This window comes from Microcebus murinus, chromosome 16, assembly GCF_040939455.1.
Source record: "Microcebus murinus isolate Inina chromosome 16, M.murinus_Inina_mat1.0, whole genome shotgun sequence".
Classification (NCBI taxonomy): Eukaryota; Metazoa; Chordata; class Mammalia; order Primates; family Cheirogaleidae; genus Microcebus; species Microcebus murinus.
Window position 1 is genome coordinate 39,839,995 of NC_134119.1, and position 18,194 is coordinate 39,858,188.

General features: G+C 48.7%; 1 protein-coding gene across 1 annotated transcript in view; it reads right to left on the minus strand.

Moving 5' to 3' along the window:
* Positions 1-12,409, minus strand: part of JPH2 (junctophilin 2) — a 71,415-nt gene extending 59,006 nt beyond the window's left edge. The window contains exon 1 of the mRNA XM_012780958.2: positions 11,203-12,409. Coding sequence (XP_012636412.2) covers positions 11,203-11,581 — 379 coding nt within the window. The 5' untranslated portion in view covers positions 11,582-12,409. The remainder of the gene's footprint in view (positions 1-11,202) is intronic.
* Between the last annotated feature and the right edge of the window lie 5,785 nt (positions 12,410-18,194).

The window sequence follows — 18,194 nt, forward strand, 5'->3', positions numbered from 1 at the left end:
GCTTGCTGTCCCTTCTGCCTGTGCAACGTGGTCTCCCTGTCGCCAAGTCAGCCCATGCTCATCCTGCAGATCTCAGCTCAAACATCACTTCCTCGAGGAAGCCTTCTCCGGTTCCCAGACCGGGCCAGCATCCCCTGTTATCAGTTCATAAACCTTCCCCTTCCCCTTCCCATGGTTTGTCACACCGTGTGGCTAAGTAACTGTCAGATGCAGGTCTCTGCTGTGAGGATCCTGCTCCCCAGGGCAGGGACCGAGTCTGCCTCGCCCACCCCAGCATTCCCCGTGCGATGCAGTGACTCACACACGCAGGGCATTCGGCAGACACTGTCAAATGAATGAACGAGCACACAGCCCTGGACAAGTTCTCTTTGAGTCTATCTCCTCTCCGTAGAGTGAGCGTTAGCAAGTTTACCTTATATGGTCGCTGTGTTGCATGGGTTGTGTCTAGCGGAGATTTCAGGCCCTCGACAAACGTCAGCTCCCCTTCATTTCAGGGGAAAGGACTGGGGGGGGTGACCAGTCATCCCAGTTTGCCTGAGCCTGACGTGTTTCCTGAGATGTGGGACTTCTCATGATGACACCAGGATAGTTCCAAGCAAACCGAGATGACTGGTCACCCTAAATTTGCATGAGAAGGAAAGAAGGGCATTCGTTTCCTATTAGCACAATATTTAAGGGTGTACTACTGGTAAACTAGCTTTTCAGGAAAAACAAAGCAGCCAACCTTGATTTGAAGCACTAACCAATTTCCACCATGTAAATTCTCCCACCATGGCTGGTCAAGCTACCAATAGTTGAACAGCCAGTTTGCAAAATTCCTGAAAATTTAATGATGGGCTCTCATGAGCCAGTAGGAGGTGGTGCCAGCACCCCGTATTTAATATGGACTATCAGGTCCCTGGTATCTGCAAATGTGCAACACAGTCATAGACAACCTCAACTCTGGTGTGAAGGACACTATCTCAATCCTGAGAAGGTCACAGCTGGAGTGGAGCTTGAAGACCATTTAGTCCCAGGCAATAAGTGATCTGCTACCACATGGGCCATCTCACCATCTCTTCCCCATGCTATGTCCCAGTAGGCATTGCTAATCAATCATGATGCTGAATCCCAATATGGTCTCGCCACTTCTCCATGTAGCCACAGCCCATTAGCTGGTATTGCACTGGGAGAAGATTGACTTATCTTTGGGGTAAGTTGGGTCCTGCTCCCTCATTATACAGGGGAGGAAGCTTAGGCTCAGAGAGGTAGAGGGACCCACCCAAGGCCACACAGCCTGCAGTAGCTTATTTGGGACTAAAGAACAGATCTCTTGCCTCAATTGCTCTTTCAACTCTGCCTTGCCTTGAAGAGCTGAATACCCCAGAGCAGGGACGATAAAGGGGTGGCCATCTGGGATTCTGAGCCTAGATTCTGGGGAACTCTGCTTAACCCCCCCCCCAGATCCCTTTTGCAGCCTAAGGGCTTCTTATCATTTCTACATGTAAATATTGTTTGAGTGTGGGGAGGGAGAACTTTTTAAAAATTGTAAAAGTCATTATGCTTTTATAGATGAGTACATAAAATAAATGGCATCTCCCTAGAGGTGACCACTATTAACAATTTAGGTCCTTCCAGGCCTTTTTCTATTCACTTATGAGCCTATACATGTCACAAACAGATGAAAAAGTAGCTGTTCTCTATCTCTGAGAACACTACCTAGCCCATGGTAGGCACTCGATAAATATTTCTCAAATGGCTTTTGTTCACTTAAAATGCCTTAGATTCCTTTCCATATGCTTATAGGTGGGTGTCTACCTCTGTCTTTTTAAATGGCTTTCATACTTCATCACATGGTCTCACGAATTTAAGTCGCTCTGGTGAGCATGTAGACGGCATTACATTTCCCCCATAACCATCCCCAGGCTTTGCTCCCTGGCTCTCCCGCAAGGGTGGCACCGAAGTCCCTTCCCATGCCTTCCAAATGCTGCCGTCCGTCAAATCCCCACAGTCTCTGGTTTCCTGGGATCACCGACAGACAACCCGAAGCAAAGGCGCTGCTGCGGCTGTGCCCGGTTCCTGGGAGCAGGGTCGGGTTGCAGCTAGTGGATGACAAGTCCCCTCCCCTGCAAGGCTCCACCACCCCTCCCCCAGAGGCTGCTGCCCCGGACGGTGCCCCTCAGCTCACACAAGAAGTGGAGGATTCGCCAGGTGACATGGCCTGGGTGCTGACAGCCTCGGGCTGTGTATGGGTGACAGCCCTTTGGCCAGGCCCTGCGTCAGCTCAGCACCTGAGGGCCTGGGCAACCAGAAAAAAATGGTTTGTGCGGGAGGAAAAGGGGCCATGTGGGGAGAGCCTGGGTTCAAAAGGAGGCCCACCCTGCCTGTGCTCAGACCTGCCCACTGAGCTTCTCCCACAAACCTCACGCCATGTCATTCTCACTCCTCCTGTGCCACCGGTCAGCACAACCTACCAGCCCTTCCTCCAAGTACCGCTTCTCAGCACCTTGGCCGACACCCAACAGTGGTCTCGGCCGCCACCCTCTCTCACCCGCGTCACTGCAGTTGCCTCACTAGCTGGCCTCAACACTGCCTCCCTCGAACCCCAGCCCCAAACAGGCTCTTCTTCATGTAGTAGCCAAAGAATTCAGATCTTGTCACTTTTGTCGTTCCCATTTTTCTCAGCATAAAAGCCAAAATCTTCCACTGGCCTACAAGGCCCCGCACACACTACCCACACCCTCCTGGCAGGAGTATTGTGTAGGTGGTGTCACGTCCTTCTCCGCTTGTCCCGTCACGGGTACACGCTGACAGTGTGACCGCTCACTGATGATGTTAAATTTGATCACTTTGTTAGGAAAGTGTCCATAAAGAATTCCAATTTCATTAAAATTAAAAGCAACAAAAGCATGACACATGCCAAACTGGTTGCATACGGCCCTCGGTCTACACTGTCCCCAGCCCCGAGCAGTCAGCCAGCACTGGCGTGAAGGCCTCCAGGCACCGGGTGTCCCTGGTGGCCTAGAAAGGGTCGTTCTGGAGTTCCTGCTGCCCGTGGGTTGCTCTGTGGGTTCTTCCAGGCCCGGGGCTGTGCCAGTCAACTCTCTTCAGCCCCCCCCCCCCCCCCGTCAGCAGGAAGTGGCAGTTACTCAGCAGCCAAGAGGGCCAGCCCCAGCCGCCCACCTACTCTGTGGCTCTGGCTTGGGAATGGATGGGACAGAACAAGGCCAGCCCTCTAGTCTACAGCAGGAAACAGCCCTGTCCCCCTCACCGGGCACTCCACCCTCAGCCAGGGCCCTCCGAAAATGAGACTGGACATTCCGCACAAGGGTGTGGCTTGCAAGGCCTGGCCCCGGGCACAGCTGCTGGGGCAATGGAATGAGGAACGAGTAGGCCCTGGAAACAAGCAAGCTCGAGGCATCCCAAAGGCCTGGCCTGCACAGGGGCACGTCTGCAGAGGCTCGGGCAATCGGACGCACGAATCACAGAAGACAGGGCCACCGAGAGGAAAGACTGGTTATGCCCCCTTTCCTGTCTTGCCGAGGGTCCGCTCCGCTCCCCTGGGGTCTCCAGATCATGCCAAGAAGCTGCCGAGACAGCGACTCAGCTGGCTGTCACGCTGACCCCTGGCTGTGAACTGGGACATGAGATTTTCAACATGAGGTTAAATTATGCTGATTCTACATTCGAAATGGAATCGTGCCTGGCACGGATTCTACTGATACTAGCGGGGCTAAGCAACTCAAAGTCTTGTCATCTTAACTGCTCTAAACGCAAAAACCAGTTTTTCTGCTCAAACATTCTCCCAAAGACAGGGACAGCGATGGTTCAGGCCATCCTGAATTAATTCACCCTTTGGAGTAGGAAGGACATACAAGAAGGAGAACATATATTTCGACATTTTCTATGTGCCAGGATGCCACGTGCTTTATATGTCTATCTCCTTTCATTGTCTCAACCCATATTTTGAGGGAGATTTTAACATCCCCAATGGAAAAAAGGAGACGGAAGCTCAGAGAGGCTACAGGACGTGCCCAGGTTCACAGAGCTAAGAGCTGGCACCGCTGGGATTTGAGCCCTGACTCTAGGGTGCTTAAGTACCACGTCTCCCTTTAGTAATATCAGATTGTCTTAGGACCTCTACGCTTGATTTTTAATAGCAATCAAGAATTTTTAAATTTAAAAAAGACATTCCTTTTAAACCTGAAAATCAAAAGCAAACAACAACAAAAACCTCACTTAAAACCAAGACATTAATTTAGCAAGGTAAAAGGATTCAAAGTCAATATACAAGCTAATTGTATTTCTATAAACTAGCAATGAACAATTGAAAAAATAACATTTAAATGCCATTTGCGATATTATAAAAAAACAAAATACTTAGGGATAAAATTGGCAAAAGATATGCAAGACAGTGCAAACTCCAAAACATCACTGAGTGGAATTAAAGACTTAAATAGGGACACACACTATGTGTGTGGGCTGGAAGACTCACAGCTGATAAGATGTCCATTCTCTCAACGTGACCTATAGATCTCATGCAGTCACAAGCAAAATCCCAGCAGGCTTTTCTATAAATCAACAAGCTGATTTTATAATGTATGTGGTAATGGAAATAACCTAGAATAATCCAATCTTGAACAAGAAGAGCAAAGTTGGACAATTTACTCTGCCTGCTTTTAAGATAATATAAAGCTACAGTAACTGAGGAAGCATGGCATTGCTATAAAGTTAGACAAATAGATCAATAGAAAAGATATTCTTTGGGGGAGCAAATAAATAAATAAGTCTAGAGGTTAAGTTCCTTCAAGCTTATCTCCGCAAGGAATACATCTGACAGGCCCAGAGAATGTGACACCAGGCATTACTGCTCAGTCCTCTCTCCTGGCAAAATCACTTAGCTCCTGCGTTCTGTGGACTGAAATGAACTTAAGTCGTTAGCTTTGGACAAGAGAAAGAAAAGTGGATCCAGAGCACAGAAGCTTGGGTTTTTGACCCAATCGCCATAGTTAAATGCAAAAGCTTCATCTTTTCGGCGTGTAATATTAAAATAATAATGAAAGCACTAACACATGCCAAACTCTAAGAGCTTTACACATAACAGGGCATTATTTAATTCTCACAAGACAAAATAAAAGAGAAAATAGCAAGCACTGCATGTAGGAGGGGAAATACTGGTTTGTGATGGTTTGTTTAAGTTTTACATTTTTGTAGATGTGTGTAGGTACAGAGAATTCCAGTGTGAAATACATGTATTATAGTCAGGCTGCAATCAGAAAAGTTGGAAAGCCACTAGTATGGTAGGTAAGAGTTAATAAGAAGCCTAAGTAATACAATGCATGTAAGATTCTTAGCACAGAGACTGGCACGTAGCAAAGACTCAATAAATGGTAGATGGCAGTTATTGCTATTGTCAAGGTGAGCTTCACGGGTGTTGGAAGTACATAGTCAAATAGGGCCTGGCACTTCGAAGGGTCCTGAGCTTGGGTTAATGCTCTGTGGTCACCATCTTGAAATTCTTAATGATTTCAAAAATCATTTCATTTTTGAATCAGGTCCCACAAATTATATAGTCAGTCTTGACTATTTTGTGTCATTGTTTGTAATTTATTAAAATACATGTTAATAATATGAAATATTCAATTATCATTTATTATTATCAAGTTCCATGCCTGTTGCTTGTTAGCTAGAGGAACTTGAGTGAGAATACTTATAAGATCTCTGTCTCACTATCCTCATCTGCAAAACAGTACTTCCCCATAGGGTTATTGTGAAGGTTGAAATAACACAACATATGGCCAGGCGCCTGTAATGTGGCTCATGTCTATGATCCTAGCACTCTAGGAGGCCGAGGCGTGCAGATTGCTCGAGGTCAGGAGTTCGAAACCAGCCTGAGCAAGAGCGAGACCCCCGTCTCTACTATAAATAGAAAGAAATGAATTGGCCAACTAATATATATAGAAAAAATTAGCCGGGCATGGTGGCGCATGCCTGTAGTCCCAGCTACTTGGGAGGCTGAGGCAGGAGGATCACTTGAGCCCAGGAGTTTGAGGTTGCTGTGAGCTAGGCTGACGCCATGGCGCTCACTCTAGCCTGGGCAACAAAGCGAGACTCTGTCTCAAAAAAAAAAAAAAGAAATAACACAACATACATCAAGTGCCAAGAAGAGCGCCTAGCACATAATAAGCACTCCACGAATGTTAACTATTAATATTATCATTAGCTTTATGAAAAACAGTCAATCTCAGGCCTGGTTTTTCCACTGCACATTTTGGGGAAGGGATTATTAAAGTAATCAATGGTTCTGGAATTTATTTGAGCACTAGATTACTTTGAGAATCTCATGACCATCTGAGAAAACACCTCCCAGAAAAACACAGATAGTCTATGCACATCTTGCCTGAAGTTTCAGGGCATTTATAGGCCTCTGAGGCCAAGGCAGGGGTCCCGGGTCAAAAATCTCAGAAAGGAAGGTGCACTAATGGCCCTTGAGGTGCTGGAGTCCCTTGGTGGGAACAGCCAGCCCGCCTAGCAGCACATTGCTCCTTCGAGGCTGGGGTGTGTGCATGTGCTTTAAGTCAGCAGCTATTTTTAGCTTTGCTATATATGGCCAGGGGAGGAATGAGGGCTATAGGAGGGGGAGGGGGCCAAGCAGCCTACAACAGGGCTTGGGAGGCCAGAGCTCCTATGCCAGCCCCAGCTTCCCCTTCCCCTAGGCTGGAGGGCTTAGCCCTAGACCAAAACAACAGCCTGGAGGAAGGGGAGGGTCCGTGGAGGTAGGAATGACAGGAGCTTTGACAAAGGTGCCAGGCCAAGTCACCTTAGAACAGTGATTTGCAAGTTTTATTGACCGTGACCTGGCTGGGCACGGTGGCTCACGCCTATAATCCTAGCACTCTGGGAGGCCAAGGTGGGAGGATCTCTTGAGGTCAGGAGTTTGAGGTTGCTGTGAGCTGTGATGATGCCATGACACTCTAGCCCGGACAACAGAGTGAGACTTTCTCTCAAAAAAAACAAAAAAAAAAAAAAAAAAAAAAAAAACAACACTATGACCTGTGGTAAGAAATACATTTTACATCATGGCACGCACATATTATAAATATAGACATTAAAAAACATACATACTGTCTCACGCATTGTATGTACATACATATATTCCCCAAATGAACAATCATTTCAGAAAAAATAATACTTTATCTTATTCTGTGTGACATACTCTATTATTTTCTATTCTATTCTATTTTATGCTTTCATTTTGGAAAGTGCAGGTCATGATTGATAGTGAAATTGATTTCACCACGCTCCAGGTTGGAAAACTGCTATTTTCTTTGGTTCAGAGCAGGAAGGCACCTGTAACATTTGACTACAGAAAAGGTGGTAGAATAAGACGCAAGTTCCAGCTCTATCTCCTGGCTGGGCGGCACGTGTTGGACCTTCAACTTCTACGCACCCTGTTTTCTCTCCACCTGGAGTATCACCCTCCCGCCTTGTTACCTGCTAACTCTTGCACCTACTTCAGAGCTTGGCTCGCCGCGTACTTCAGGAAGCTTCCCTCAATGCCTAAGTCTTGGTAGTTGCCACATCTGGCTCGTTTGGTCCCCTGTGTGTCCCTGCCTAGCACCCGGCACTGTCCTGTAGTGCCATTTCCTGTTAGGTTTGCTGCAAAGGCAGGGAGTTTTTCCATTCTGTTTATTTCCACGCCCCCAGTGTAGCCAGTGCTGGCTTCATCATAATCAAGAAGCATTTATTGGATGAATTAAAAATAGTTAATAGCCACCAGTAGCAGCTACCATTTATTGAGCACTTGTTTATCCCATGAGAAACCTTTTGAGAGATTAGGATAGGTGCATTTTATGGACGAGGAAATTAAGGATCAAAGGGATGAAATCACACGGTCAGGCCAGAGCAAGAGCCCAGGGCTGCCCGACTCCCACCTGTTCCTAATCACAGGATCTTACGTGTCCACGTTCCCTCAGCTGCCCAGGGCAGGGCAGAGAGCATAGGGTAAATCCTTAACGAACCCACGGGGGACTGATGACAGGTTGATTAAAGAGATTTTCCGAAACAGTGGCCACATCTAATTTTGGATAGTTACACCTCGTGTGTGGCTTGGGAGAGAGAAGCTGTGCGGTTTCCAGGGCCCGTGGATGTGGGGCCATCTCTCATCGGGGAGAAGCCTGGAGCACAGGCTTCCGACACACCAGCGCAGCAGGGGCTCTGGTTACCTGGCCTGAAGAGCTCCCGGGCACACCTAGGATAAACCCAGGGTCTACGACGCCGGTGGGATCCAGCCCATGGCCACAATTTCAACGTCCACTCCTGCCTGTACCTTTCATCCACTCTGTCCCTACTGCCCTGGTGTTCATTCCAAGCCCAGTCCTGCCTCAGGGCCTTTGCATTGACATTCCTTCTGCCCGAAAGTCCTCCTCTCTAGGCCTCCCCATCCTGCTTCTGAGACCACCCTATCTGAAAACAAGCACCCTCTTCCCTCTCTGATCTGGTCCTTACATATGTTTTTTTTTTTTTTCTGGTTTATGTCTGTCTTCTCCACTAGACAGAGAGTTCCTTAAGGACCTTGTCCTGTTCACTGCCCCTAGAACTTGCTGTGACATAGTGCCTGGAACAGAGTGGTGCTCAGTAATATTGGTTGCGTGAATGAATGAATCGATAGGTCTTCCCCTTTTAGACAGATTGGGAGATCACCCCATAGTTTCCCATACTCATCTCAACCCAGAAATACGAGTGTCTGGGACTCAAATCCGGACTCCCGACACACGCACACACACACCCCTCTTGGTTTGGAAACAGAGAAGAGGGAAGGCAAGGGACATTCGGCGTGTGCCTGCAGTGCACCACGTTGCATAGGTAACTGACGCCATGTACACACTCAAGGGTCATCCCCATTTTCTAGGCAGGGAAACCGAGGCTTGCTCGGTGCCATGTCACCAGCGCCTAGCACAGTACCCGGCGTAAACCTCTGAACTGCACTGAATTGGAGAAGCCCAGTGAATGGCTCAAGGTCACCAAACTGGCAAGTGGCAGGGGCAGAATTTGTCCTGAGCGCTGTTCCATTCCGGCCAGTGCTGTGTAGCAGCCACAGGTGCCTGCAGAAACTCCAGGGACACAACCTCGTGCACATCCAGACACATTCGAGGCCAGGCCTTGATCCAGACACCCACTAATGAGAAGCCCAGATATAAACCTGTTGTGCACCTGCAGCCGCTCTCCATGTGCCCAAGGGCTGGAGACAAATATAATATCCTACAAATGCCTTCTAATGCCAAATGTGATTTTTTTAATTAGCCAGCTGTGAGTTATCTGTGTGTCTCTTTCCAGTGCTGCACATTAGGAAGACTTGGTAGAATTCTCTGAGTCAGGAGAAGTCTGAAAGACCATTTAAAGCAGGAGCCAGCAAACTTTTCTCTATAAAGAGTCAAGAAGTAAATACTTTAGGATCTGTGGGACAAGAGGATGTATTATGTAGGGGCTTCCATATAATTTCACGTGTCAAAAATACTGTTCTTTTGATTTTTTTCCAAACATTTAAAAATGTAAAACCACTCTCAGCTCACCAGCTGTACAGAACAGGCAGTGGGCCAGTTTGGCCCATGATTTAGTTTGCTAGCCCCTCATGCAAAGCAACACTTTTTAATCTGTAAGGTGTATACAGATTGCCTGATAGGCCAGGCACAGTGGCTCACACCTATAATCCCAGCACTCTGGGAGGCCGAGGCTAGAGAATCACTCTAGGTTAGGAGTTCAAAACCAGCCTGAGCAAGAGCGAGACTCCATCTCTACTAAAAATAGAAACAAATTAATTGGCCAACTAAAAATATATAGAAAAAATTAGCCGGGCATGGTGGCGCATGCCTGTAGTCCCAGCTACTCAGGAGGCTGACACAGGAGGATCTCTTGAGCCCAAGAGTTTAAGGTTGCTATGAGTTAGCTGACACCACGGCACTCTAGCCTGGGCAACAAAGTGAGACTCTGTCTCAAAAAAAAAAAAAAAAAATTGCCACATAAGCTTATTCAAACAGTTTTCTGGGCCCACACTCAGAGACTCTGATTCAGAAGATCTGGGTTAGGGCCCCGGAATTTGCCTTTCAAACTGGTAGACAGCTGGAACTGACCTGTCCACTGACCTGTCCACTGACCACTACCAATATTATAAAGCATTCCATTTTATGGATGAGGAAACTGAGGCCCGGATAAATGATATGTCCAAAGTTACATTCAGTGGATGAGATAATGACTGTGCCCTGTCACTTCATAGGGCTGTTTTGCCACAGAGAACTCCTCTCTGATTCCTTAACCCACTGATTACTCTCATGCTTCTGAACCTTTGTACCCACGCCCCTCTCTGCCTGGATAGTCCCCACTCCCAGCCTCACAAATGCAACTTTCCCACCAAGATCAAGCTCAGGTATCGCCTCCACCAAAGCATTCCCTGATCTCCTAAATCGAAGTGCTCCTTTCTGCCACAGCACTCTGCACACTTGGGTAGAATGCGTATAACTGTCTGCACGCCTATCATTGAAGCCCGGGACTGTACGTCTCTTATTCCTCTTTAAATCTAATCTTTTGTTCAATGCCTGGCAAAGAGGAAGTACCACAGAAATACTCATTGGATGAAAGAAGGCATGGATAGATGGCGAGTGGCTAGATAGATGGATTGCTGCGTGGGTGGGTGGATGAATGGGTGGATGGATGGATGGGCAGATGGGTGGGCGGGTGGGAGAATGGATAGATAGGTGGATGGGTGGGTGGGTGGATATGTGGATGGATGGATGGATGGATGGATGGATGGATGGATGGATGGACACTCCTCATGATCTGTTGCTTGAAAATAATTTTCATGGCAAAGTTGACACTAGACTCCAATTCTGCTAGAGCATAAGCTAGAGCATATTCCATGGCTATTTATATACTCAACCTGCAAACAGTAGTAGTTGCGTTTTATCAGTGTGTTTGGACTGTGCATTTATATGGCAGGCCTTGTACTAAGCACTCCTGCCAATCCTCTCAATACCCTCTTTATGGGCCCCACCTTTACTGCAAGAAAAGGGATGTTCAGAAAGGTAGAGCAGCTTGCCCGAAGCCACACAGCACATCACACCCCAGCCCATCGGATTGTGCCAACTGCCCCCAGCCTTCCTGCCCTCGGCCAGTGCCCCCCACCCTGTCTGGCCCCACCCCACCCCACAAGTCCCAGGCTGGGCTCACCTCCATCTGCGTAGGTCTCGGTGCCATAGCCGTCCTGCAGGCCATTGTTCCAAGTGCCCTCATACTTGGCACCGCTGCTGGTGCTCTGCCGGATCCCATAGCGCCCCTTGAAGCCGTGTGTCCACTCGCCCTTGTAGAGCCAGCGCCCCTTGGTCTCTATGCCCAGCCCGTGCCGCTTGCCCTGGCTCCAGTAGCCCTCGAAGGTGTTTCCGCTGGGCCAGGTATAGACGCCTGCCACTTCGAAGCCGAAGTTCCAGGAGCCCGAGTACTCGCCCTGGCCCTTAGGGCCGGTGCACAGCCCGTGCCCGTGCGCCTTGCCCCCCTCCCAGCCCCCGCAGTACGCCCCGCCATCGTCGAAGTCGAAGCGGCCCCCGCTCATCTCATCGTAGCCCCCGACGGCCTCCCGGTGCTCCAGCTTGGGTGCAGGGGCACCCCCGGGGCTGGCCCCGGACTCACCGCCGCGCCCCGGGACGGGGGCAGCAGGACGCCGGCAGAGGCTGCCCGAGCCCAGGAGCCCAGTCGGCACCGGGGCGGCCGGTCAGTGCCATGCCCGGGGCCCTGAGTCGGCCCCAGCCAGGCCGTCCGCGGGGACCCGGGCGCCAAGGAGGGACTCCAAGTCCCCGCAAAGCGTCCCGCGTCCGGCTTCCATGGAGTCCAAGGAAAAGCGGTGTGATCCCTTTAAGAAGCCAGGGGTCCCGCGGGCTTCCAGGCGGGACGGTCCCCTGGTGGCCCCGCGCCCCGCTGGCCCCCTTCTCCGCGGTGGGCGTGCGCGGCGGGAGGCTCGGCCGCCGCCCCGCCCCTTCCCCAACCCGGCCTCCTCCCGCACGGAAAGGTCAGCGTTGCCCTAACAAGGCCATCGGATCTAGAAGCTGCTCCCAAAATAACCCCTGGCCGGCCCGGCCTCCTTCGAAGCGGGAAGGAGGGGTGTTTCAAACCCGCCACCCAGGCAGGGGCTGCAGAGAGGAAGGAGGCTGAGGGCTAAGTGCAGGCAGCCCCGGGGGACTGGGTGTCTGTTCTTCCCAAGGGTGACAGCTCCCTTCCACCCCGAGGGAGGCCTGGGGTCTGCGGGCAGGGAGGACACAGAGTCAGCGGAGGGAGGAGAGAGGGAGCCTCGCAGAACACCCCGTCCTGGAACACTGAAAATCCCCCAGAGCGCAGGGCTTGGCAGGTCCCAGCACCCCCACCACCACGCACTTGCCCCAACAGGACCTGGGGCTACGGCGACACTGCCAGCCCCATCAAAGGAATCCGGTGACCTAAAGAGAAAGGAACGGGACAGTTTCACATGTGCTTTTGAAAGCAGAGGAGAGAACTCAGAAAAAGAGGTGAGTTCTGGACACAGTCTGGAAGCTCCCCCAAACATGAGTCCAGCTCTCACGCACAACCCCAAATGCCCTCCACCCCGGGAAGGCTGGGACAACCCTCTGAAGGGAGAGGAGCCCGCCCTCCTGGCTCTGTCTGCAAGACACAGAGCGTGGGTTGTGTTGGAAAGAGGTCCTCTCAGAAATACTCAGCGATCATAATTTTTTTTTATTTCCCTTTCCAAGCTCTCTTTTGCTCTAGTGTCCCAAAAGGCTGTGAGGCCAGGCTTCCGAAAGCTCTTGGGGCAGGGTCAAGAACGAAGGGCCTGGGTGGATTCCCAGCACTCAGGTTCCCACTGAACTCCAGTAAAAAGAACAAATAATTCTCCACGACAAGAAGCTGGTGCCTGGGCCAGTGACTGTAAATCCCAGCGGAGCCAGGAGTATACAGCAATTCTGGGAAAGGTGAGAGCCACGAAGAATAGGAAGCTGGGCGGGGGAGGGGGGCACTGAGGGTTGGGCAGAGAAATCAAGCACAGAAGGCAGTAGAGAAAATTAGACCATCATCTGCCTTTAAACTTATCTGACGTTTCCAAATCCCATGACGACTTAGGCCACTTAAAGTCACTGCAGAAGTTTTGCTCTTGTTTCAGAAATGGGTAGAAAGTGTTCTCTCCTCTCCTCCCAGCTCATCACCTGTTCTTATGACTTGATTCTGTCTTTGTTCGCAGCTCTCGACCTTAGAGAGTCCCTTCTGTGTCTGCATTTCGCCACCAGGTAGAAACACCCAGCCTCTTGAGCTCACTGTTTCTGTCTGTTTGCCAAGCCGACAGGCAGCAAATAGCAGTGGATAAAGACTATCATCTGGGTAACTGGACTCATACCCTGGCCAGGTCCACTGATAGCCTGCTTGCACAATTCTCTTCTGAGGACACCTCAACGCTACCCCAGATCGTTCTGCTTTTACCACTTCTTGCCACGGTCTTTGAAGAATCACAAGTTTCTTTCCAGCTCTGCTGTCAAAGGAAGAGGGAAGAGCATGACAAACTGGAAGCTAGAGGAGTTTGATTCACCTGAGTTCCCTACCCTCTATCATTAAATGCTGGGTAAATCACTGTAATCCTGTTCTAAGGCTGAGAGTCCATTTCCACACCCTAGTAAGCTGTGCCACCTATATAAATTTATCTACTGTTCATCCATGGCAGCTGCCGATGGTGGTTCTCTTCCAGGGGTGGGTGCACATAAGAACCAGCTGTAGGCCGGGCGCGGTGGCTCACGCCTGTAATCCTAGCTCTCTGGGAGGCCGAGGCGGGTGGATTGCTCAAGGTCAGGAGTTCAAAACCAGCCTGAGCAAGAGCGAGACCCCGTCTCTACTATAAATAGAAAGAAACTAATTGGCCAACTGATATATATATAAAAAAAAATTAGCCGGGCATGGTGGCGCATGCCTGTAGTCCCAGCTACTCGGGAGGCTGAGACAGAAGGATCGCTCGAGCCCAGGAGTTTGAGGTTGCTGTGAGCTAGGCTGACGCCATGGCACTCACACTAGCCTGGGCAACAAAGCGAGACTCTGTCTCAAAAAAAAAAAAAAGAACCAGCTGTAGAACTTAAAAACATAAACAGATCCCAGAGGCCCACCCCAGACCTATAGAATACCTTGTCCTGGGAGAAGACTTGGGCAGTTGCATTGTTTTAAAAAGCTTCTCGGGCCGGGCGCGGTGGCTCACGCCTGTAATCCTAGCACTCTGGGAGGCCGAGGCGGGCGGATTGCTCAAGGTCAGGAGTTCAAAACCAGCCTGAGCGAGACCCTGTCTCTACTATAAAAAAAAAAATAGAAAGAAATTAATTGGCCAACTAATATATATATATATAAAAAAAAAAATTAGCCGGGCATGGTGGCGCGTGCCTGCAGTCCCAGCTACTCGGGAGGTTGAGGCAGAAGGATTGCTTGAGCCCAGGAGTTTGAGGTTGCTGTGAGCTAGGCTGACGCCATGGCACTCACTCTAGCCTGGGCAACAAAGCGAGACTCTGTCTCAAAAAAAAAAAAAAAAAAAAAAAAAAAAAAAATAAAAAGCTTCTCACTGAATCTGATTCTCATCTCTGGTTAAAAACCACTGTTAAGTTTTCCAATCAAGAAACTGCTTCTTAATAACATGTATAAATTCATGAATTCTTTTACTTAACTGTAGGCTGTGTGTGATGTAGTTTTGGAATTAGCTATGTGTGTGAATCCCCAGTTCTGCCCCTAACAAGCTGTGTGACCTTGGACCAATTGTTAATTTCTCTAAGCTGCAAATTTCTCATCTGTAAAAGTACCTACCTCAAAGGGTTATTGGTATTAAGGATAGTTGTACCTACCTTACATGGGTAGGTAAGGATTACATGAGTTAGTTAATACTGTAAAAAGGCTTAGAACACACTAAACACCTAATAAATGTTAGCTATTACCAATATTATTCTCACATAATAATTTTCTTTCCATACCATCATGCTTAATAAAATAATCACCAAAGAGAGAAACTCTCCTAAATATTAAAGACCTTGACATTAAAGCACTCCTTACTCTTCTCAATACACATTTACTCAACATTACTCTGTGGTTTCTCTAATGCTAAACTAAGTTACTGGTACAGGGACACTGTGAGTTTATGAAAGTTTAAGTAAAATTCTTCCCCGGATTCGGTACTGGCCCTACCTGCCCCGTGTGGCGCTCTCTGACAAGCTGCTTGTTTTTTGTCCCTCCCTACTCAAGGGAGCCCTCTTGCGGCCACATGTGCATTGCAACAGATTTCCCTCAGGGAAACCAAGTTCTCAAACCAAGTGGAATTTACTAAACTTGAAATGAATTTTAAACTGTTTTTAAAGGTAGCTATCCCATTCTTTCCTCTTCCCAGGTCTTTTCTTTGGTTCTGTTCTTTGGTCACGTCCTCCCTCTATTAATTTCTCAACTTCTCAAGCTTGGCTGCTGCTCCTCAGGGCACCTAGAGGAGAGAACCAAAAATCCAGAGCAGAAAGACAGCACAGAAACCCACGCGAGCTCCTCTCAGCCACTGCAGGCTCAGCTGAGGAAGCCTGGCCTGCCCAGGCAGCCTCCCAGACAAGATTCCCGGCTGGGTCAGGTACCCCTCCCACGCGCCGGCTCCTCCCCCAAACTGGGAGCTGTTAGAAACCAAAACCAAAGCAAAACCAAAGGAACCCCTAGATGGCAGACCCCCGGGCCTGCACGTGGTGGGTGCTCCTCATCCGTCCTTCCTAGCAGCATTTGGCAGCTGGTGGCTCCCTTCTTAAAACGCTTTTTCAATTGACTTCTAGAATCCTCCTCTTGGTTCCGCTCCTGACTTACTGGTTCCTCCTCATTCCTCTGACCTCTGCTCCTTGGAAATGTCCCAGAGCTTAGTCGTCTGACTTCTTTCTCTACTTTCCTTTCCTAAGTGATCTCCTCCAGTCACATGGCTTTAAATAACAGATGGCTCCTAAATTTGCATTTCCAGCCTGATCTTCATTTATCCAGCCACCTACTCACATTTCTGTATATCTCATAAAAACCTCAGACTTGACACGAACAAACCAAACTCCCAATTTCCCCTTCCGAATCCGCTCCTCCAGCTGACTCCCAATTTATTAACACCTTTGAAGTCATCTTTAATGTCTTTCTCTCACACCCCAGATCCGGTGCATTAGCAAATAAATCCCTTCGAATAATTCCAGGGCACACCCTGTCTCCCGAACTGCCAAGTGTCCAAGCCACCAAACCCCATGGCCTGATTTACTACAAGAGCCTCCTAACTGCCCTCTTTGCCTTCCCTTAGTCTGCACGCAGCAGCCAGTGCTCTTTTAAAAGGTAAGTCTGTTAGCCAGGAGTGGTGGCACACTCGCCCCTATAGTCCCAGCTCCTCGGGAGGCTGAAGCAAGAGGATGGCTGGAGCCCAGGAGTTTGAAGTTGTAGGGAACTACGATGATGCCACTGTACTCTAGCCAGGGCAACAGAGTGAGACTCTGTCTCAAAAAAGGAAAGGTAAGTCTGACCATGTTACATATCCTCTGCTCCGAACCCTCCAGAGGCTCCTCAGACTAGGAGCCAAAGCCTTGAAAATGGCCTATCAGGACCTCCACGATCTGGCCCCACCTCATCTCTCTGACTCCACCTACTCAAGGCACATTGATTATTTCCTCTACCAAGAATGTTCCTCCCTCAGATCCCGCCCGTGGCTCACTCTCATTCCTTCAGATCTCTGCTCAAATGTCATCTTATCACAGAAGCTTCTCTGACCACCCCAAATAAAATAGCAAACCCCTACCCCTACCCTGGCCCTTCCGATCTCCTAATCCTTTCTTTCCATACCACTTCCATGTTCATCATCTTTCTCCACTGAGGACAATGATATTGTTCTGCTTACTGTTCTAGTCCCAGCACCTAGTACAGTGCGCCTGGGGTGTTATAGACACTTGAGAAATATTTGTTGAATGAATGTTCAATGAAAAGTTGTTAAATGAAGGCATGTGGAAATCAGGATGCTACTTTTCCAGAACACCAAAACCGAAACAATCCAATTCACAAACTGAACTCATTTTCCAGGATGCATCACAGAAAGATTAGTTCAGTAAGTCACATCCACAGATGAAAAGCTAACGTTCCAATGAGGGACACTAATATTAAAGTTGGTCCAATTGGGTCTGAGCAGAGTAATTTTTAACTTCAAGATTCATGTTTTCAGGAAGATTTTGATGAGATGATGAGACTTACAACTAACTCCCACAAATCTGGAATGCCTAAACTTTCATCCAAATTGGATTTCTTCAAGTTACCAGGTCATTGAAACTTTGTCCTTTTCAATCCTTACACTCACTCCTTCTAACAACTTTGTATGAAAAGAATATGTATCATTCTTCATTCTCTAGTGACTGCTGGGTTAATATAACAGCATTGAGTAAATAATCAGACCACTGGCTTGAAAAGCAAACTAAAAAGGACTTAAAAGGTTTAAGAACTAATCTTAGGCAGGGCGCGGTGGCTCACGCCTGTAATCCTAGCACTCTGGGAGGCCGAGGCGGGCAGATCGTTTGAGCTCAGGAGTTTGAAACCAGCCTGAGCAAGAGACCCCGTCTCTTAAAAAAATAGAAAGAAATTAGCTGGACAACTAAAATATATATAGTAAAAAAAAAAAATTAGGCCAGGCGCAGTGGCTCACGCCTGTAATCCTAGCACTCTGGGAGGCCAAGGCGGGCGGATTGCTCAAGGTCAGGAGTTTGAAACCAGCCTAAGCAAGAGTGAGACCCTGTCTCTACTATAAATAGAAAGAACTTAATTGGCCAACTAACATATATAGAAAAATTTAGCTGGGCATGGTGGCGCATGCCTGTAGTCCCAGCTACTCGGGAGGCTGAGGCAGGAGGATCGCTTGAGCCCAGGAGTTTGAGGTTGCTGTGAGCTAGGTTGACGCCACGGCACTCACTCAAGCCTGGGCAACAAAGCAAGACTCTGTCTAAAAAGAAAAGAAAACAAAATTGGCCAGGCATAGTGGCGCATGCCTGTAGTCCCAGCTACTCAGGAGGCTGAGACAGAAGGATCACTTGAGCCCAGGAGTTTTGAGGTTGCTGTGAGCTAGGCTGACACCACGACACTCTAGCCTGGGCAACAGAGTGAGACTCTGTCTCAAAAAAAAAAAAAAAAAAACTAAAAAGGTAGATAAG